Source organism: Seriola dumerili, unplaced genomic scaffold (assembly GCF_002260705.1).
Source record: "Seriola dumerili isolate Sdu_G_001 unplaced genomic scaffold, Sdu_1.0 BDQW01000449.1, whole genome shotgun sequence".
Taxonomy (NCBI): Eukaryota; Metazoa; Chordata; class Actinopteri; order Carangiformes; family Carangidae; genus Seriola; species Seriola dumerili.
This window is the reverse complement of record NW_019174704.1, coordinates 3343579-3366159: the sequence shown is the minus strand read 5'-3', so window position 1 is coordinate 3366159 and position 22581 is coordinate 3343579. Positions and strand designations below refer to the sequence as shown.

The 22581-nt window shown below is 38.3% G+C and overlaps 1 protein-coding gene across 1 annotated transcript in view; it reads right to left on the bottom strand.

The window, feature by feature from the left end:
- Nucleotides 1–18802, bottom strand: part of ttc3 (tetratricopeptide repeat domain 3) — a 26698-nt gene extending 7896 nt beyond the window's left edge. The window contains exons 1-34 of the mRNA XM_022762673.1: nt 18724–18802; nt 17136–17209; nt 17002–17035; nt 15141–15300; nt 14951–15032; nt 14122–14175; nt 13061–13193; nt 12722–12807; nt 12232–12326; nt 11737–11799; nt 10889–10943; nt 10154–10316; nt 9893–9920; nt 9706–9796; nt 8927–8957; nt 8160–8220; nt 7481–7568; nt 6895–7041; nt 6211–6291; nt 5823–5932; nt 5613–5739; nt 5210–5332; nt 5011–5112; nt 4767–4859; nt 4608–4672; nt 3794–3930; nt 3005–3325; nt 2596–2871; nt 2458–2501; nt 2000–2056; nt 1831–1910; nt 1596–1751; nt 471–1083; nt 310–378 (exon numbers count right to left, since the gene is read on the bottom strand). Of these exons, the coding sequence (XP_022618394.1) occupies nt 310–378; nt 471–1083; nt 1596–1751; nt 1831–1910; nt 2000–2056; nt 2458–2501; nt 2596–2871; nt 3005–3325; nt 3794–3930; nt 4608–4672; nt 4767–4859; nt 5011–5112; nt 5210–5332; nt 5613–5739; nt 5823–5932; nt 6211–6291; nt 6895–7041; nt 7481–7568; nt 8160–8220; nt 8927–8957; nt 9706–9796; nt 9893–9920; nt 10154–10316; nt 10889–10943; nt 11737–11799; nt 12232–12326; nt 12722–12807; nt 13061–13193; nt 14122–14175; nt 14951–15032; nt 15141–15300; nt 17002–17035; nt 17136–17198 (3888 nt within the window). The 5' untranslated portion in view covers nt 17199–17209; nt 18724–18802. The remainder of the gene's footprint in view (nt 1–309; nt 379–470; nt 1084–1595; nt 1752–1830; nt 1911–1999; nt 2057–2457; nt 2502–2595; nt 2872–3004; nt 3326–3793; nt 3931–4607; nt 4673–4766; nt 4860–5010; nt 5113–5209; nt 5333–5612; nt 5740–5822; nt 5933–6210; nt 6292–6894; nt 7042–7480; nt 7569–8159; nt 8221–8926; nt 8958–9705; nt 9797–9892; nt 9921–10153; nt 10317–10888; nt 10944–11736; nt 11800–12231; nt 12327–12721; nt 12808–13060; nt 13194–14121; nt 14176–14950; nt 15033–15140; nt 15301–17001; nt 17036–17135; nt 17210–18723) is intronic.
- Nucleotides 18803–22581: the final 3779 nt, after the last annotated feature.

Below are 22581 nucleotides of genomic sequence, written 5' to 3'. Positions count from 1 at the left end.
GCTGAACCTCAACAGTGGGAACCATGTAGGAAAACATGATGGAATATGTAATTATGTTTGTTTCATGTATTCATTTGAGGAACGTTACAGTCTCCTCATGAATTCACATAGACAGACATACACTACAACTATTGGCTGATTTATTGGCAATAGAGTTTTTGACTAACTAACTAACTAACTAACTAACTAACTAACTTAACTAACTAACTAACTAACTAACTAACTCTTCACTCAACCCCATAAACAGAAAAAGAAATCCAGCCGGGTTCTACTACAACAGTTACGGCTACATGAAGCTACTCAACTCACCTGGCAGCTCTCAAACCGCTCATGAAGCTCTGTGTTCACCGCTACACTGCTCATGGTCTCTGGACATGTCTAATTGAATGAAAAAAAAAGAGCTAAAAACTTACAAACAATTCAGCATGCATTTACATATTTATATATTCCATCTCATTTATCAAATCAACCTGTGCTGCTGCATGTCTCTTCAAAATCTTTTCCTCAGTTGTCAATGAAGCGACTCCACCAGAAAAGAGACCCATTTCCAAAACTCCATCATAAAACTCATCAACATGTAGATCCAACCCCAAATGATCGTCAATTGAAAAGTGAGGGCCTTGCTGTAGACTGTCACCGTTACTCCAAGTGGAATAGGACTCATTCCCTATGATACTGCCAACAGAAGCAGTAACTCCACTAACTGACTGGAAGCCAAATGGATAAGGATTTGGGAGCATGGGAAAAATTTCAGTCTGTGTAGATGAAAAATCGTCCGGATAGCTTGTGAAAGCAGATTCATACAAATCAGGAGATAGAGAGTTTGTGTCAGGATCCATTAAGACGTCCAGGTCATCAAGGCTGGCTCCGTGTCCAGCCTGCTGCAGGGAAACAGCATGCTTAGCCAGGCCAATACACCTCCCCATCTTTATGAAGCGAAGGGATTCCAGGAGGAAGGACTCGAAGCCACCTGCTTCGTCGATCTTCAGCTGAGCCACAGGAGGGAAATTTTCCAGTTCACCCACCAGTAGTGGGTCCTCAGCAACCAGGGGTCCATGCTCCTCCAGGATCTGGGCAAAGTAGCTGCAGCAGTGTACAGATAATCAAATATTTAAATGAAAATAAGAATACACAATCACAAATATTTAGCACCTAATGCATTAAATAAAAATAGGGAACAAATACACTTATATGGGTAAGAATATCATGTTCAGATAAAAGGTAGTCTTTGGGAGGTTTTGGTTGACCAAGGTAGAAAAATAGGCCTGTACAAATCCAAGAGGCTGAATAATCAAGCCTAATTAAATCCTTGGCACACAAAGTAATGAATCATTACTTTTTAGTACATATACGTAGGTGTAGAGGACCTATTCATCCAGGTTTTTTTGCCAAGAAGATGCACATATTTCTTTTGTCTGGCTTTAGCTGGGAGTATTACAGGGGAACTGTTACAGGGTTACAGGGGAACCTAATCATCAACAGTTTGATGTGTTACCTGTACCGCCACAAGCTCTGCTGCTTTACTCTCCAGTGATCTGTATCATGACTGACTTTTTTTATGCAGTTAAACATTGTTAAAATGTTATTGCACTTACTCATACAAACTCTCTTTTGTTGGGTCAGGGTGGTTGTCCAAAATCGTTTTAAAGTGACTTCTGTGTCTGGTGCCATTGTACTGGTCCTCAAAATCAGCCACTTGATCCCGAAGATGACTCGGTACACTGAATGGATCAACAGGGTGAAGGAATGATCTGTTGACAGAAAGCTCAATGTTATGAAAAGTTACAGCTGCAATACAATCCGTGTGTCCACATGGAGGAGCCAACTTACAAAGAGTCATCTTCAAAAAAGTCTTGGTCCCACTCATCTCTTGGAGTTATACCTCTCATCCCAGACAAAACAATAACACCCTGAGAGGAAGACAAGAGGAAACACATCAGAGTGATTCTACATAAGCATATTCTCTTTTCAAGCAACAACTACCAGTTCAACTTCTGACCTTTGGCTCTCTCTGTTTCTTTTTTCGGCCTCGACTTTTAGCCTTCATAGGAGAATTCTGAAATGAAAACAAATTCAATGACAATTAACTCTGGAGCTCAAATGGTGACTCAGTGCTTTATTTAATATCAACAGAAAGCAGTAGGAACAATAAGGTCTACAATAATTCATCAAGTACAATAACTTAATTTTGGCATTTGTGAGTCACTTCAGAATGGCAGAAGATAAGAATCACTATTCTTAGGTAGATCTTTTTTTTTTTAACCCATCCCTATGTGTAATATCTCCTGACAGCCTCGTACATAAAATGTTTAACTGATGTTACTGTCTGTGTCAGGCAAGAAAAAATATTCAAGATCTTTGTAGACTTTTTAATACATTTTAGTTTATGTGGCAACCAACTTCTATCCTGTGTCATATCAACCCAGGAAAACAAAAATTAGTTGGCTGCAAACTTACATTTTGATTTTCTTCAGATTTTTTTAAGACTGAACAATGTCCGTCTGAAAAACAAAGAATTGTAAATTCAATCATGAAGTCAGTGCAAAAACAAGCAGAAAAATGAACAGATCTTCAAATCAAGTTAACTATACGTACCCATCATATCAAAATACTCATCCAGTATAGTGTGGCAGGAGAGATACTCATCCCTATGCTCCTCCAGAGTCCAGATAAAGAGTCTCATGTCATGTGGTGAGGCCTGTTTTAGGTATTCAGTCACAGTCAAGCCAATGCTTGAAAAAAACTCTGGCCTAGTACCGAGCTTCTCTATAATCATCTCTTGCAATGGGCCAAAGCTGAGCAGAAGAGCAAGGTCCAGCTGCTCCAAGCGTCCTGCATGGCGTTCAATAAAGGATTTGGCAGCATTCAGGCCTACAGGAGCAGAAAGCAGCTGGTCAGACTTCCCAACCTGGCACTGATGTTCACAGAGCACCCAAAACTCCATATATACACTTGCAATGAGCTGACGTACAGACATATCTACAATAACATGATGAATGCTGACCTGCATTGTTGAGCTGGCACGCCCAGTTGTTGAGTTTGGCATTTATGTCCAGACAGCTACTGAGTAGTTGGAGCAGGACACAAGCCCAAACCCGGTTCCTCCTCTCTAGCAGAAGCTCAACAGCCTGACCAAGCGTCTTGAGCTGCTCCTGCTGCCAGTTCAGCATCCTCTCAGCCAGCTTGTTCCCCCTGGATGAGTCCAGCTCCAGCCAGGGCCTCAGACTGCTGGTCAGGGCCGACACATGGAGGCCCTTCTCCTCTCTCAGTAGCTCGATGTTCTGGCTGATCTGCAGCAAAACTCTATCCCTGTACATCAACCAGGCTGACAACAACAAAGGAAACAACAGAAAATGACTGATCAACACTTGTTTAGACAATACAAAACAAGCAGCTAATAAACAGTTAAAACTACTGCTGCCTGCCAGTGTCCAAATCTGCTAAACAGGACTTGGGTAAAGCTAAATGAAAACTTGAGTAAGTTAAGATGTAAACGAAATGCAGTTGGACTGTTTATGTCTTGCCAACACGAATGCTCTTCTTCCAATAACCTGAGTTTAGATAAAAGCAGAAAAGGAAAGACATCTAATCCTGGTTTCTGCAATTAGTTTTTTCCTAATACTATCACAATCTATTATGAATATGAAAATGTATTTAAATAAATCCACTGATGAGAATATACACATTTCAGTTCTCCTAACTGTGAGCTCACAATTTAGAAAAATTACCTCCTCAAATTGAGAAGCCAGACAAACATTTCAGACATGCTGTATAGTTGTAACAGAAACAATACCTTTCTGTTTACTCTGCGTTGCGGAGTCTTCTTTCTGCTGCAGGATCTCATCGTTGATAGCCTGCTTATCGTGAAACGACTGCTTATGCTGCTTCCTCTTGAGCCGGCGCTCTTCCTTTGATTTTAACTTCTTGAGACTTAAAATAGAAAAGGAAAAGGCGGTTGTTAAGAAACAAGCACCGATCAGCTTTTTATTGAATCAGAAACAATGGACCTGGACCTTCACTAACTCATTGGTTGTTTGTTTTTGGACTTAACTCCAGCATATCCAGAGTTTTATAATTACACATTGTCAACTGTGCATCAAAATATGATTTACATTTTTTCTACAAAAACATGTAGCGAAGTACTTTTTCCACCACGAACAGTGTGAACAGAGTGTCTTAAACTCCACCAATCAAATGTTTAGGAAAGCCTGTAACCTGAAAGGCAACACCCAGGGCACCAAAAGGTCACGCAGCTATCAATGCTCCTCATGCTGCCTATGACATTCCATTTTAAATATAACTATTAATTAAAAGACTAATTATCTATTTATTTATGTATTCATTTTTTATTATCTTTTTTTATTATTACTTTACTTGAGTTTACAAATGTCTCAAATTAAATGCAAATATATTTTATTTTTCTTGATTGGTTGTCTATTATCAATCAAAAAAAATTATATTTATAGTAGGCAGTCCTCAATAATAATAACTGATTTTCAAAGCTTTTGGTTACACAGTAACAATCAGGCAATCCTGCTGTGATGGGCTGCTAATTGCTGCAGCCACAGTGCGTCAAAAGCATGAACTGTATTTGACTGCAGCCTCACCTTGTACATTTCTGATTTACTTTTGGCTTCTTCGGAGTCTGTGTTTTGGGGATGGCAGCTTCAAACTGAAAAGAGAAAGTACTCAGCTCAACACTTATCCTGTCCTTACTGAGAACAGTGACTCCAAAGGTTCACCTTACCTCCAGAGAATTATCTTACCTTACATTTCACCAGACCTGTTGGACCAAAGATTTTGATACTACAGATTTGGCCGACACAGTCTGGAGTCAAACATGCCTCTTGCAGGAAATCCTGTAACATAAAAATAACAAAGATAAACAGGATTAGACCGGGAACAGGGGGTTAACAGCTAGCTTGACTGCACAGTAAAAAAAAAACACATCTATTCTGGTAAAACAGATATTGACCTTTTAAGAAATGCTGTTATGAAATCTCAATTTACCTTTTCATTCTTTTCAAAGAAGGTTGATGTTTTGAGAGTCTTCCAACAGGTGATGTGGTATTCAACCGTGCAACTCTGACAGCAGCATATTTGAATGAAACCCTACATAAAGAAGCATATACAGTTAAAATTCATCCATTCTTCTTTTCATATTTGGATTCCAAACACCGCCTGGCTGCGTTTCACTGCCGCCATTTACCTTAAAATCTGGGTCAGTGAAGTAGATTTCAGTTTTCAAAGAGCCATGGCATTTCTCAAGTCGACAAATGGCATCAGGAATAGGAGGAAATTTGCACAACTCTATAGCACTCTCCAGAATTTCCTGGAAAGAAAAAACACAAGACAGCCTGTGGATAAGCCAGGGGATAAGGATAATTTGTAATCTATACTCAAGACAAAAATATGAAGTAAAATGTAAAACATAAATATAGTATGTAATTTTAATCGTTGAGACAAAGTGTGTCTGTTCTCATTACATTTAAATATATACAGTGCTAATAAAAAATTCAGGGGGTGTTAAAATTCTTAAAACACTGCATATGGTCCATTGTTCGAACACTATTTAAAATTGTTTGTAAGAAATAAACCCAATGACAACATACCTTGAAATAGTCAGGCTGCGTTACTTTGACAATCTCTTTTGTTAAAGGCCAGGTGAGTTTACCAGGTGTTATTTGATTCTTGACCATCTGCAGGGAATCTGAAAACTGCTCCAGAGCAACTGCAAACCTGAAGAAAAGATATGTTTTACAGTTAACTGCAGAAGGAATGAATCAGGGACACAAAACCGTTAAGACTGGAGGCTACTGTACCTGTTCTCTTTAAGATACACCCTCCCAATGGCATAGTAAACCAAACACTGAAATGTTCTTTCCTCAAATGATTTGATCTTCTCCATAAGTTTTTGTGCTTCTGAAAGTTCCTGTGTTTCACAAAGCAACCACACATGTAATGACAGGAAATTCATATACAATTTTAATGTTATATATAATTTAAATGCTCAAATTATTCTGTCCATGTAATACGGCCGAGACTTGCAGCATCAAACCAATTTCGATTGGAAACAAAAGTCTACACCCAAGTCTGTAATTTGTATAAATACTGTACAAAAGATATGGACATAAGAATTTTCCATCTTCACAAGTTATAAGTGATTGCTGTTGGCATCATTCAGGGCTAACAAGCCTGTCCATGAGTTACCTCAGACTGGCCTATTTCTGTCAGAGCAAGTGCACGACCGTACAGCAGTAACAGTACATCCAGTGTGGAAAGTCCAAGTTCCTGAGAAAGTAAAAGGAAAACAAATCATTCTTATGTATTTAAAAGTACACTCCAAATTGAGTAGGAACAAATTTTTAATATAATATAATATCATTAATATGGTTTTTGAAATGCAGCAGATCATTTGGATTATTGCCAAATTAATCGCAACCAAAATAGAAAACAGTCACGTTTGTCACAAGTTTTGAGGCATTCTTTGCCTGTGTGTGATAGCTGATAGTGAAGAGACAGGAAACACTGGGAGGGAGGGGATGACCGAGCTGGATATGATTCAGTGATGTTGCATTGACATGGTATACGTCATCTCCACAAAGTAATATTGTAAAGTAGGCAGAGCAGAATGGACAAACCTGAATACACAGCACCACAAATCTCAGCCCAAGGTAGACTAATGTTGTTTTTAAAGAAGCTCAATTTACATTTGTGGACAAACTACAGGCACTGTCATGTGCATAATGTTTATATACTGCAAAACATGTTCTACTACAACAATCAAATACATAAAAATTCTGCACATATTAGATAGTTCTCTGAATCTGCTCGCAAAATGTTGGGAATTTTGGCTCACAAGATGTCGACACTGATGGTCAGTGGTATGATTACCTTGGGTGTGGTGGTTTCCAGCAGGACCAGTGCCTGGCTGAAGGCCTGCTCTGCGTTACGTGTGCGGAGGTCGGCCAGAGCAGTATGGGCATCCTGCACCATGGATCTCAGCTCTTTGCATATAGCTGCTTTACTGTCGGTCACTTTCTGGTTGTGAACAGAGCACACATCACAGCAGGTCAGCCATTTCATTCATTGATACCGTTATGATTTAAAAGCTACATCTCTAATTTTTAAATGCTATGCAATGCTCTTAAATACAAGCTAACAACACAGTATATTATCAAGATGTGCCTACATTCATCTAGCAAGTGTGTGAGAGATTGACACCATGAGAATAACTCTTGGTGTGCCAGACTAACAATAGCCTCAGTGAGTCAATGATCTGGACATTGCGATGTTAGGTGTGTCTCCAGAGGTGTGTTTTGAAATGCATGCGTCAGTTTTTATGCTTCACTGCACTGGAAAAGCTTTATATGGCTGAACACCACACACGACTCAAGATGGCAAAGTGTCAGTCAAATGACAGAAGCAGAGCTCCCAACATGAATAATTTGCATTACATGGTACATGAGCACAGCCTTACCTCAACTTCAGACTGGATATTTCTGTTCTTTGATTTCTTCTTTGCTGTGGTGCTGGGCTCTCCTTTTCCAGTCTTTGGAGGAACCTCACTGGAAGCACAGAATTTTCAATCAGCTGTACAGTCTGAAACACAGCCATATCATACCACACCTGTACTCCACGAAATGGTTAAACCCTTGTTTGAAATCTTCTGTCCTGTAAACACACCCCTGCTATCCTTCATTTGACTTTACTTTATGATTATATCAATGTAAAACTGTTCTAGGCTGTAGTTACTGTAGACAGGCTGTTATTATTCTGTGTGTGATAATGAAGTGAACTAGTAAGTGAATGCAGGCAGCAGGAGAACAAACTCACATCAAGTTAAATAACAGAAAATTAGGAACCAAAGGTAGAGACAAATTTTGAAGTGATTACTCTTAACTTTTTTCTCCCCAAACACAGATTTATCTCAGTAGTGTCAAAAACTACAGCAAGTACATGACTGTCAGTAGCTTTAGCTTGATGTTATCACTTTCTTCAGTTACCCACATTCCACTATATCTACCACAGGTTCTGTTTGTAAATATATGATAAAACAAATAGTAATGATAAACAAATGATTAATATGAATTTTAAGATCTTTAAGCAGTGATACAATTTATATAAGTACTTGTAATAGCAACAGTACTTCCACTAACCTTTTTGAGGGTTTAGGGTCTTTAGTACGCTCCTTCACCTGTGCAGTCCGCTCATTTTTCCCTATGGAGAGAATATCAGCCATGAAGTTTTTCAGTATCATTGCGATGGAAATCTGTGATCTGGTCAACTTGTGATGAAGGAGGTCTTTTGATGTCTAAAACAGAAGCATTTAATGATGCACGATGAACAGAACAGAGACGAGCAATACCAGTTAACACTGTGTTAATACTGAAAGTCATCATTGTTTACTACGGTTGAGGTGCCAACAAGTATGGGTCCATATGTCGCATAAATATCATTGGTCCTCTGCATTCAGCCTTATACCCTCACAGAAAGTTTATCAATGAAGGCAGGCTGTGTGCCTTACGACCCTGAAGGGGCACCTGCATTATGACTGTTTACTTGTTCCCCTTCAGAGTTTATCATGTCTCTACAAGTGTAGGGTCTGGGCCATGACTGTGGTTGCTATGGTAACCGACACTGGGGAATGAACCAGCTGGACATTATCAGTATCTTCACAGCTATCAATAAAGACAGACAGTGAACTTCTGTTTTAGGGCCTACTTATAAATCTTTAAAGCCAAATACTAACCAAAGACATAAAGAAGGGACATATAAAACAACTGGATTATACATACACACATACACACACCCCCTCACCACCACCACGACACAATACAAAACCTTCAGTTTTCAGTTCATAAGAAAACTTAACATATGTGAGATGCCAAGGATCTGAACCCAGATCATGAAAAAACTAACTCACCTTGTTGCTTCTCCAGTTTAACCTCAGAGACCTGTCAACACACAAGTTATTAATGACATTGAACTACATTAAACTTGAGCCAAGGCTTTGTCCATGTGCAAATACACTTTTTTTCATATTAGTTATATTCTATAAGCTGTCTGGTCTATTTTTTTGAAGGAAACTTTATATCTTAATAATTCATTTTCTAAGTTTTTGTTATGCATGTCTTCATTTTTCTTTTCCATTACACATTTCTGTTTAAGGGTTTTACATATCTTGTCATTTCAATATCCGCATTTCTTTTCAATTTCCTTGTCGATGGTCAACAAATTTAAGAACTTTGAGAAACTATGAAAAACTGATGAAATCCATCAAAATGTCCTAAACTCTGAGGCAACATAATCAAATTGCTTGTCTGACCAAATACCCATTACCCAAAAGATATAGAGTTACTACTACTAGAGTACTATCACATAAGAATAAAAGTATCAAATCCTTAAAACCGAGGAGGTTGAATTGAGTTATGTTTCACATTTTCACGTAAAAAATGGCTTCAATGAGTGATCAGTTATCAAAATAGTTGCTGATTAATTTTCTTTTTCAATCGAGTCATCAATTAAACATTTATGATCTAGACAAAACTATTTTAAAAATCTATTCTTTCACCTAAATAACAAAATTATGCATGCTGTTCACAGTTTTCACATATGAAATCCACCTTCAGTGTTTTGTGTCTAACATGGCTGCTATCTGCTGAATTACAGTTGAAGAAATGTAACAGGAACAGCGTTGCTAACCTTGGTCTGTGGAAGTCTCTTCACCAGACCAACTGTAAAATGCTGTTGTCGTGGCTCCGCTGCCTCTGCTCTGTTTGTGCTGTCGGCTCTACTGAAAAATCACAAAAATACAACAGAGCTTCCTTAAGTTTAATATCATTTATTGATCATGTTTGTACAAAGTGTATTAGGTAACTCATACACATACCTTTTATTCCTACTCTTTGGCTGTACAGCTGAAAACAAAGCACATACACATGAGTTTCAGTTTTGAGGGACAGCAAACAATGAGGGATGACTTCACCAGATTAGTAATAAACTAGTTATTTTGTCCTCCACAATAAGCAATAATCAGGTTCATATCTTAGAAAACATACAGTGTATACCTGCTTATGTTCAATTTAACGTTCAAACATTCACAAATGTGTTTTTTATTCCATTCAGGAGTACATGTGAGGAGGGAAAATACCTTTGGGTTCAGCAACTGATGTGATGAATTTTTGATGTTGTTGTTCCAGGTCTTTGAGTCCCTCATGGTCATCCTTACACAGCTTCTGGGCTGAAATGTTGGCTTGAATAGCCATTTCGGTCTTTCCCATGGAGAACAATGCCTCACAGTATCGGTAGTGACCCTGCAAACAAACCACACATTAAACTCTAACTTTAACTATTATTTGCTTATCAGTGACAGACATTAAGTACATGGAGTCAACTGCAGTAACAGTTCACAGTGACTTCAGAAACACTGCTCAAGGGATGAATCAGCTGCATATAGACTATATTTGTACAGTTTCTGTTTGTGATGTCTGACCCAAAATCCTTTAATGTTGAGTATAAATGTGTCTTTGTATATCATATGTTCTTCCTCAAAGCAAGTTTATTTCAATTCAATGACACACACCTGAGTTAGTTTGATACCTTGCCAGTACCCGATGAAAAGCCAACTTGAGACATATTTTCTCTAATGGAGTAAAATATAATTTTACAGGAGCATTTTACAGTGTGATGAGTCCTTAAATCTGTACTCAACCACACTGAATTTACGTCGCCTCTATGATGCAGAAAAATGCTGAGCTCAGCATCAGCAATGACACTGCTGCTTGACTCAGGACATCCCTGACTTCTGTCCAATAAATAGTTGATCAGCCTCATTTTCTTTGCGCGTACCACACCCCTGTAGCATGATTATAAAAAAGATGAGTACCTTTGCCCAGAGCGGTTTTATCAGAGTAGCACGTTTTCCATCACCAACTGCTTTTCTGTAAAATTAAAAATTCATGTTTGGGTTAAAACATTTCTCAAGCCTTGTACCTTTGATGACCACCATCATTAAATAAATAAAAAGTCAAAATTCACTCTGCTCTAGCATGGGACTCGCAGTGCCTGTATTTATCAAGAATCGCTCCTAGCAATCGTAATTAAAGTTAACCGAAAACTAAAGACACCCCTGAGACTTACTTATAGGAGTAAGTGTGGCATTGCTCTTTTATGACACACAGAGGCACAAAGTAGACTTTTAATAAATGCACTGTCTCTCTCAGGGACTGTTTCTGTGTGAATATCACCTCCTGAAGTATTGTAACATCTTTGGACACCTCTGCAGACTTCTTAATTACTGGCATGAGCAACCTCTGAAGTTAAGCAGGTTAATAAAATGCTTTTACTGCTCCTAAAAGTGAGACAAAAAAATGCATCACTCAGAATTTTTGGCCACTTAGGAGTGATTTCCAACTCTGACACACTTGGGAAATAAAGGTCTTGGTTTCCTTTCCTTTACTCCATTTCTAAGATGTGAAAGGTCACTGAAATTACTGTATTCAAAGGTCAATGAAAACAATGTAGGCTCAGGCTTTCTGTGCTCCTTTTATTACAACAGTCTTCTCAGTTTTGGTAGAAATGCTTTTTAAATTATTACAGCCAATTACTTTCTAGAAATTTTAAACATCTTTGGGTCAGATTAGGTCAAACAACTGTTCCACTTACAGTTGGCACTTCAGTTATTCATGTATGTTATGTATATATGAAACGTGCTCCGGAATAAGTGGTACTTACAGCCACATCTCGCTTTTGATATAGCAAAGGGCTCTGTTTCCATAAATGAAGTGGTTGTCAGGGCTGGATGGAGAAGGAATGAACTTCAGTTAAAAACACACAAATTTATTACCAGTTTTTTACAGCTATACAATCTAATACTACAAACCTGGAAGTGATTCATATCATGGTGAAACTTGTTTTCAAATGTCTGTTGACAGTATCTGAGAGGTGTTATTTTGGGTGGTTATGTAATATACTGAGCGGTGTTAAATACAGCGTCAACAAAAACTGAAATACCTAAATTTCTGAAATACCTGAAATAGCTAAAATATAAGGATTCACTGCAGGGCTATTGTATTTTCCTGCATTATGTGCACCAAATAAACTGGTTACTCAAATTAGTAAAGAAAAATTACATTCTTTTCTCAAATTTTAGTTCAATACAGATTAAAGTTTCTGAGAAAAAGACACTTTTTAAGGGACATTAAAATATTATATACTTAATATACTTACTAATATTTGATGGCTTTGGAATAAAACTTCACAGCCTCTTCATACTCGTGTCTGATAAAGTTATCATTTCCTTTCTTCTTCATTTCTTCACTTTTCTGAATGAGGAACATGACAAATCCAAATTTACTTCCACAGCCACAACAATTGTTCAGCGTTACAAGAGTTTGGAGCTGTTATTTTATATTTGCAATTTGATCCATCAACCAAGCATTGAAAAAAATAAAAATATGATCATAAAACGATATGTCCACGTTCAAAATTCAACAATGTCTAAGTGCCATAGACCGTGCCTCATATTCAAACAGGAGCATCGTTAAAATGCAGTGTAAAAATTGTGAAAAGGGTTGGGGCTGTACTCTGCTCTTAACATGCATTATTACTGTATCATAGATCTGTGACACCACTATGAAAAGCTTACTTTCTTGGACTGGGTAGTCTTAAAGCAAATAACGACAAGTTACAGCGTGTAGATCATGCTGTTGTTTCTTACCTCCATGAGATACTCGGATGGTCGAGCCATCAGCGCCTTCATTGTCTTCTCCAAGTTGGAACCCATGTCCTGAACATACTTGGCAACTGATTGAAAGCAAAAGAGGAGTGTGTTTGTTAACTCACCTTTAAAACCCACAGATCTGAAATCATATTCCTAGAACTTCAAAAGGATTCATTGTTCACTTTGCATTTGCAACACAAAACATTTGGGTTTTTCCCTTCACATGAATTACAACAAATGACTTGACAAACAAAGTTGTGTAAGTGTCAAATGTGCACTATTGAATAGTTTTGTAGCAGATGAGTCTGTGTGAACTGTAGTGTGACTGCGACTTACACTCGGTAAAGATAAGGTGCAGGGCTATTAAGCAGGTCTGTGGGGGGCCGAGGTCCAAGACGCGACGGCGAATATCAGGTTCTCCTGTTCGCTCCAACCAGTGTAATGCATCGTCCAAAACCTCTGGGGAACGCTGGGGAATGGTACAATGTCACACTCGCATAAAAATGTCATAAAAACAAAGAACCCATCAACCATCTGCATTCATATCTTTATAATTTGGGCCACTATTATTTTTAAAGATCAGGAATATGAAAATTTCTTCTCGTACAAGTGCCAAAGCTTAAAACTTGTGTTTTCTCACAGAACAGAACTGCGGTATGATTTTTATGCATCATTATATGTTTGCTCATTCCCTATGGTGTTCCACAGGGTTCGGTATTTGGTTCCCTCCTCCTTTCATCATATATGCCGTCACTCAGATTTATATCTGCTCAAATCTAAAAGAGACCAAATCATACATAAACTCAAAGCAGACTCCCGGGAATGATCATAAATGATGATTTCAACTTTTGTTCCTTCCTTCCTCGTCGCTGCTTCAGGTCATTGAACACTTGAGCATTAACTATACCAACAGTTAAGACAAAGTATGGAGTGGCTGCCTTTTCTGACTTTGGACCAAAGCTGTGGAACAACCTGGCCACAAATACATGACATGTAACTTCTGTAATTCTTTTTAAGAAACACCTTTTTAATCTGTTACATAGACTGTATCCTGGCTTTTACTGATTCTTTCTTGAAGTTTATTGTCATTTCATTTAATCATAAGTTGTATTCTTTAACTCTACCCAGTTTCATTGTATTTTACTGTTTGTTTGCAACCATTTAACTTATTTCTTTAAATGTTTTTATATATACATATATACAGTTTAATGTATAGCACTTTGAGCTGCATTATATGCATGAAATTGTGATAGACAAATAACATTTTGTATTATAATATTATTATTAACCAAAAGCTAGAAAAGGAATCAACGTCTCATTGTTTAAAGTACCTTTACCCTTATTAGCTGATACTTGCATATTCACATACATGAACCCTTTTTTCCCCCCAGACTTACCAAGTTAAACATGTTGCTAATCAGGATGATGTGCCTTGTTTGGTCCTTTCTCAACTGAAACAGAAAACAGCAGTTTAGATCAAAAACTCGTAAAATACCAATAGCATGATTGTCTGCAGCACAATCTAATCTTTTCCTCTTTAGTGCTAAATAGAGTGCATGTTACATGATAGCTCAGACAACTTACATACTCAAGACTGTGGGTTTTTCCACATTATTATACCTTAAATCCCCCCAAAACCTCAACATTATTTATGAGTGATAATGCTGCAAGCAGTGTCAGACATAATGTCCTGCCTGTGTGGTTTTCTCAGTAAAGTCAAGATATAGTAAAGATGCTTGATTGATGTTTGTCTCTTGCAGCCTGAAAATAACAATGATTATAACAAAGCCAAACTACAATAAACAGTATTAACAGTATCTATAGGTCAGCAGAATATGTCACAGCCTACCCGTTAACTTTTTTTTTGCCCTCTTCAGCATTACTGATTTTGTCCTCGTGACAAATTCCTGATAAACTGACTCATTTAGAAAATGTTAGTCATGTGGTTATCTTTCACATATTTAACTTCCCCAACACTGTTGGGTGTCTTGTGTATATGAAGAAAACAAGGTCAGTTCTGAAAATCTGCCAACACCGACACACAGTTTCTGTAATAAGCTAAGATCAGTCAATAATATCAATCATGGCCATGTATCAGTAATGCTCTACTACAGATGGAAGCTATTGGGGATAAAGTGTCAGCACTAGCAGAAATTAGCAATCTGCAATCTTACAGGTTGTGTGTAAAAAAGAGCTTTAGAGTGAATCACTACATAGTGAACTTACACTTCCTTTCTCCATTGCGTTGAGGATTGCTTCCAATATTTCTATCCTTTGCAGCTGCTTCAGAGTTATATCTTCACTATTCCTAGAAGGAACAATTACAAACTCTTAAACACTCTAAGCTTTGAGGATTCAAAGTGTTATTAATTGGGGGTTAAAAAATATTCAGATCCCAGTCATAATTATACTTTACTTTGTCTTGACAAGACCTATTTGTATAGCCCAACGAGCAGTAGGGCTGGAGTCTTCACGCTGCAGCAGAATGGGAAGCCAGAAGGCACAAACTCTCATCCGCTGTCCAGCTTCTCTTCTGGTATCAGCAGGGATACGGAGCCATCGATCAAAAATCTCCTCTAAAAAACAAAAACATGCAGAAAACACACTTGGTTTCACCTAGCTGAGAGCAGTACAGAGACTTTATAACATTATTTATAAAAGTGATGTCACATGTCTAGCAACAGCCAGCGAGAGATTCTCCATATTTAGGGCCCATTATATAACACAATTCCTCAGTAACGCCTTGACAGACATTCTTCAAATTAGGCACAAAGATTCACTAGGACTCAAGGATGAACTGATTAGATTTTGGTAGTCAAAGGTCAACGTCATGGTGACCTCACAAAACACATCTTTGGCCTCTTGAATGTGGTATCTCAAGACCAACTTGAGGAAATTTGTTTAGATTTGGCACAATCATTCACTTGGACACAACGATGAACTGATTACATTTTGGTGGACAAAGATCAAAGTTCAAAGTCATAGTGATCTCACGTTCTTTTGAATGCAACAAAACTCACAAATTCATACACTAATTATGACACAATTTAACTCAAATGATAGGGATAAAATTAAGTGATGTCATTTCATATTCAAAAGGTCAAAGGTCAACTTAACTGTGACATCATAATGTTTTGCAAAAACACTTCTAGCCACTATTCAATGCTTTACTCAGGAGAGATTGTGATCATATTTCCTGCAACTGTTGGAGGCATACAACGGTGAGGCAGTAATTTCGGTTTTTGTCAACACTAAAATACAAGTAAAAACATATTTATCTGGACTGTGATGTGAAATCAAGTTATGGCTGATAAAAATGGACAGGGTGGATAAAAAAATATTGAAAATGTTATGATTTTGCACTCAAAACTTATATCAAAACTTGCTATTGTGTCTTGAAGATTTCATTCTTTTGCAACATATCATGTGTATCGTATGTGATCAATGATGTAATTGTTCTATATTTTTCAAAACAGCAAAATCAATTAACTTAAGAACCTCCAAAAAGAATAACTAGAATGACCACTTCGAAGTTGTATGCAGCCACGTTGCAGGAAATATGATCACAAGCTCCCCTTCCTGAGTTACAGCATTCCATAATGGCCTGATAAGAAGTTTTTTTGGTGTTGACATATCGCATTCACAAGGCCAAAACCATGTTTTGTGAGATCACTGACCGTGACCTTTGACCACCAAAATCTAATAAGTTCATCCCCGAGTCTAAGTGAATGTTTGTGCCAAGTTTGAAGAAATTCCCTCTAGGCGTTACTGAGGTATCACATTCATTAGAATGAGACAGACATCCCCAGAACATATTGGCTCCGGCCCTGGCTGTCACCGTCACAGAGGCATAACAAATTTACTTTTTTTTTTTTTTTTTTTTTTTAAATCTTGGACATAAAAGGTGTTTTGAAACATGTCCAAAACTGAGCGCACAGTTTTAATTCTAAAAAGAACATGTCCTAACTTGCCACGTGTGATTAAAAATGGAAATTATTCAGGACTTGACCGCTTCCTGTTTTTAAACTTATTATTCAAGTTTCCTCTACTTCCCTCCATAACTGTTCTTCTTTCTTTCATCTACCAGATAGCACTATCACTGTTACAGAAAAACTCAGGCATTTGTTCATCGCCACTTGTCTCCCTTTGTTTACCTTTGTTCATATTTGACTGAATAGATGAATCGCTGCTGCACTGCATTTGCAGATGGAGTTATTATTCTAGCTTGTAACTTAACCATTTTCACATCAACTTCTCATGACTCAAATGCTCCTTACCTGATGGACGGAGGGCGATAACTGTATCATGTCTCTGAGTGGCCAAAAGAAAAAAAAAAAGAAAGTTTCAGTGACATACAGAAAGCATCACGTTGGCTAAATATTGTTATTTTGAGTGTTAGTTAATAACTCACAACATTAACCCGGTGTCTGGTGTCTTCCCAGAAATAGTCAGAATCTGAATCTGAATCTGACATTTTGTCCAACTCTGTAAGAAAATTTGTATAAATCACTCAAATTCATCAAACAGTAGTCTTTTGGTAACGCAGCTGTTGAGGACACACTGATTTAAAAGGTCAGCATTGCATTACCATGCAAAAATAACAGAATGACCATAACAGCAGACGTGATGTTCACTGTGAGGGATTACCTATTAAGATAGTGTATGCAGATTTATTCTCATATTATCTGGAAAGGAAATTAAACGAGTTGCCTCCTGAAGGTTCATAATTGTGAGGGTAGACATTTTCATTTTTTGGACAGAAAAAAACAAAATCATAATTAAGAGCTTTGCAATACTTTAAGGAAGGATTTTACAACTCTGGAAATTTATCAAGGCCTCGCAGTGATTGCAAGGTTAGCAGTTGAAATGCAGCTTTCACAACACAAAGCAGTAATATCCGAGAAATGTGAGCTTTTATACGTAGTATGCTGCATCACGTTACAGTAAAACATGAGCCAGTCTCAACAGTGTCCCTGCCGTGCCAACGCAGTGGTCTCAATGAAGTGAATCTGACTGTGTGTGAGTGTTTTCTTTCCACACAGTGCTAATACCTGTCTGAACAAAGGGCAGGGCAAAACTGTGACTCCACCCTCAACCAAGCCGTTGGTAATCATAACCATAGCCTATTCATTTATTACCCTCTTCCTACCAGGGACGCTAAAAACATACAGACACAGACACACACATACACATACACTGGTGCAGCATTTCGAAAAGACGAATGCACAGTAAAAATGAACATCAAACCATGCATACAGTTTCATAAAGTTGCTGGATATGTTTTAGGCTAGTTAAGCGCAACCCTTATATTTTTATCCCGACGTATGTTTTCAATATCTAATGTGACGTGTTTGTTAACAGATGTTTAATGTTCTTTTCTTGTCTTGTCAATTAATCTCTTGCAAAAGGTAGGGGATTGAAATGGAGAGAAATAATTACAAAGAATGTAATCCGCACGAATCAAACTTCGTGTACGTGTGGTTAATTCAAAACAAATCTGACTAGTTTGACTAGTTTAGCTTACAAAAACATTACTCATACTTAGCCGTGAGGGATAAGGATAGCATAGGTACACTGACATTTTCATCTAATTAAAAAAAGTCGTTGTTCTAAAAATGCCGCTCCTTAAAATATTTAAAACAGTTGTTTGATTAAACTAAAGTCCTCGGGAATGAGATAACGTAGCTAAAGCCCCTCCTTCGCGTTAGCATTTTAGCATAATAGCCAACATACGTAATGTTGAAATGCTACCTTACAAACGTTTATACTGCCAAGTTATCCCGCTGGAAACTACATTGGCTGTTACCTGGTAAATGTGGTAGCTTTGTTTTCCTCATAACGTGGCACAGTTTAATGGCTTTTAAACAACGTCATGACACTTTCTTCCTACTTTGTTTTAGCGCGACGCCGCGGACCACGAACCAAGACAGTAGCAGCTAGTCGACGATGTCGGGTTTAAAAAGTGATTTAAATAAGGGATACATGGGAACAAAACTCACGTCGTGTTAAAGATTAACAGTGGTTTCTTGTCTAAAGGTGGTCGTCCTGTTCATAGTAGTATGCGGAAGTCAAAACTGATGCGATGCTGCCGCATGTCGTCAGCATGCGTGAAGAGGCGGGTCTTCTTCTTGTTAATGGGGTTTTATTGATGCTTTACCGCCACCAACTGGTGTGTGTATTATTATTATTATTGTTATTATTATTATCAATAATAATAATATCCTCTCAAGTGATTTCAAAAAGGTAAAAGTCTGGAACAATAAATGCATATCTGATTACATTGACTGAATTCGTTGAAGCATCTGTATGGATCTGAATATAACTGTATTGGAGACTTTCATTATGGGACTTAACTATATGTGAACTCTTCTTTGTTCCTCTTTTCTAGTGATGTAAGATCAATCAGCTTTTTTCAGAATGTCAAAAGTCATTTCAGTGTGGTGTTTTAATTGATTGGTAATATTTTTATTATTAGACAAGAGAAAATAAGTTCCTGGAGATTGTGAAGAAGCCCTTTAGCTTTTGCCATCAGGTGTAAAGTTATTGTGAGCAAAATCCAGCTGATGTGTTGAAGGCTTCTGTCTGGCTGTTATTAATCAGTGTCTCGCTCAGGTTTATGCAAATACAGGTTAAAAAGAACAAACAATTCTTCATAAAACATAACATTCTGTCAGGTACATACAGTGTTTAAAATATTAATTTTCCCTTTTCGTAAAAGAGAGCACAGAACATGTGATGTACAGAGCAGTTTGTTAGGTACACCTAACAGTCCAAGGCCATAATGTTCAGTTTGTGTTGAACTGTTGATTGAGGTGTTAAGGTTCTGATTAGAACCATAAATTTTCATATCTGTGGTCAGTGAAAGGGGAATAACACCTAGGCTACTAAAAAATTACCAATGTTATAGTAGTTTCCGAAGGATAATAGCACAATGTTAAGTTCAATTATGGGATTGAAGATTTATTTGCACACATTTAAGTCTAATTTGTCTTTAACTCAAAGTCGTTCCTCTGCCTGAGCAGGCTGTGGAAAACTTTCTCAGGGTAAAGGAAAAAGTTTCTGTTCCTCTCCAGGTCCTGAGCATTTATAATACGAGTCACCAAAGCTTCTTGTATGGCTGGAGACTCACAGGGGTGGTGCTGCACATTGTGACTCACATTGCTCCATGACTCAATGACCAACAGGCCTAGCATGCCGACATCCTCCTCCCTGCTAAATCCAGTTGAATTGCTGTTTACCATACCTACAGTGGTTTCATCACTTCCTTTTAACACATTGACTCCAAAGTCTTCTCTGGATCCACTTGTTTTACAGCTTCTGCCCATTTTAGCAGTTGAATTTGGTGCAATAGTCTCATTAAATCTATCAGTTGAGATACTCACAGGACCGACCTGGCTAACATTTAAAACAGAATTACTTGAGCAGGCCATATTGGTTACGCTAGATGTGTTAGTTTGTCTCGGCCCGCTGGCTGTCCTGGTTTTGGGTTTTCGTGGACCTGGAGCTGCAGTCTCCTGGATGTTTCTGCGTAGATAGGCTGTGTAGCCCTGAACCAAACGACTTAACCCCGTCTTATAGGACAGACGCAGCGACTCTGCTGTTCCTAATGGCACAGAGTGCAGCCGGACCTGTTGGAATAGAAATAAAAGTGATTTCAGATCAGCTCAAATCTCTAGGAATCCTGTTCATATTGGATGATAAGCACTTCGTGACTGGACAGTCATGTACTAGCATGTCTGGCTTTCATGCAGAAGGCTTTCTTGCCATTAGTATTTGACCACCTCAGTCTTTCCATAATCTTAAATCTGCAATAATTGATTTGTCTGATGACTTAAGGGTGTAAACAAGTTGTGAACACAGCATTGACATACGATCACCTTTTAAGTTTATACGACAAAGTAGTCAGCAAGCAGTTGCTTATTAACACATTTGGCAGTTGCAAAGCAACATTATCATTCATTTGGAGTTGTGTTTGGATCCACCTGATGAATCTAAGTCTAATATTCACTCTCTTCACAAATAAAAACATTCAGTTTAACCTCAAGTTTTTTTTTCTCTGTGCTGACCTGGTGGATTCTCATGTGCAGATGAAATGCAGCTCCTGTCACCCACTGCTGCATGGACACTGAGCTCATTCTCTTCTTAGTGGTCATCCTCTCATAGTGGTCAATCAGCTCCAGTTTCAGCCAGCTGTCATAGAGCTCTGTAGTCTCAGCCATCTTCTCTTGGTTGTTGGCAATGCCAGGGACCAGGCTGAGGTAGTTGTGGATGAGCCAGCCAATTCTTGAGGAGCTGCTGATGCCAAAAATCCTCTTAGCCTGGGATCTCTGAGTTGATAGGTCCCCCTCTGTTGATCCTTGTGTTCGGACCTGATGAGATAACAATAAATTGAAATATTTCTGAGTCTACTCCAGCGTAAGCTTATTAACACTGCAACACTTGTAGTAATATATTGTATTGTATGATTTTTACTGCACTGTAAAAACCAAGCAAAGAAAAGAAAACCAATACCCATTTGCCTCTTCCTATGAGGATCTCTCTTTGGCTGTAGTAACTTGGTAACAGGAGTAAGGAGTCTACAGCTACACTGGGGGCTGTGTGAGGCTGTAATGCTCACTGTAAATATAACCTAAGCAAATTATTGGACAAATTGAAATTTTGACCTGAATATGCTGCCAGATGAATAATCAAAGGATCACCAAAGTAAACAAAGATTGCAATCAATCCAACAGTTAAAAATTTCCCTAAAAACAAATATTAACCTCAGAGTGGGGCTAGAAGAAAAGTCATTGGGGTACCAAAGTCAGTACAGGCTTCAGCTGATTTCAGAAAAACTGCATGTTTTGTAACCAGTAGTCAACAAAGACATACACACACCAGACACAGAAAGCTTTACCTACTTGTTGGGCAACCTGGTCAAAAAGCATGGACAGAGCCAGAGCAACAACACCTACTCCTCCATAGGTGACCTTGCTGCTCCCTCCTAGCTCTCCAGTCAGGCTGAGGCTGAATTTTGCCTGCTGCTCCCTGCTCATGCTCCGCTGTAAGAAGGCATATTGATGCTGCAGCGCTGCAGAGGAGTCCAGTGACAAGAAGGTGGTGAGGACCGGATCCAGGGAGATATCAGGGATGATGCTGGCGTCTCGAGCCACAGAGAACAGCTCCTGGACGGTGGCTGGAGAAGGAAGACACAAACTGCGACCCATCAGGATCATGGTTATATCTGTCTGTCTCACCAGTGTGTGTCAATATGTGTATGTTTGTGAGGCAGGTCTGCTTGTTATCTGTGTTTCTGACCCTCTGTGTGTTTATTTGCCCCTGTCAAAGGGACATTATCAGCACAACCAGTCCAACAAAGAACTCTGCATATAAATACAAATTCACAATGCATCAGCTAAAATTAAATGAGGCTTTATACAGTTGTTAAAGAAACATCAACCTTATTTTCCTGCTTGGGCAGGGCCAGTGGTGGTGAAAATACAGTTGTTATACAGGTTTCATTGAATGGTCATTTATTTGGTATCACTTTCTCATAAGGCACAATTTATAATGGGTTTATAAGGTGTAATTAATGCTATTAATGGTTAATAAATCATTTACTAATGCTTTGAAAAGCAGTTATAAACCACTTCAGCATGACACTTTTAATTCATCAGGGAGACCTCTCCAATGGCCTTCCCCTGGGGAAAAGGGCTGCAGGACATCTGGACCACAAACCATTTATATAAACATATTCTATGTCCCCTGCCAAAGGCTGAAAGTGCAAATTTTATTTGAAATGTGGCTATATAGCATAAGACACTGTCCCATGAAAAATCTGCTTCAGAAGTGTAATGATGTTTTTTGTGGTATCTTAA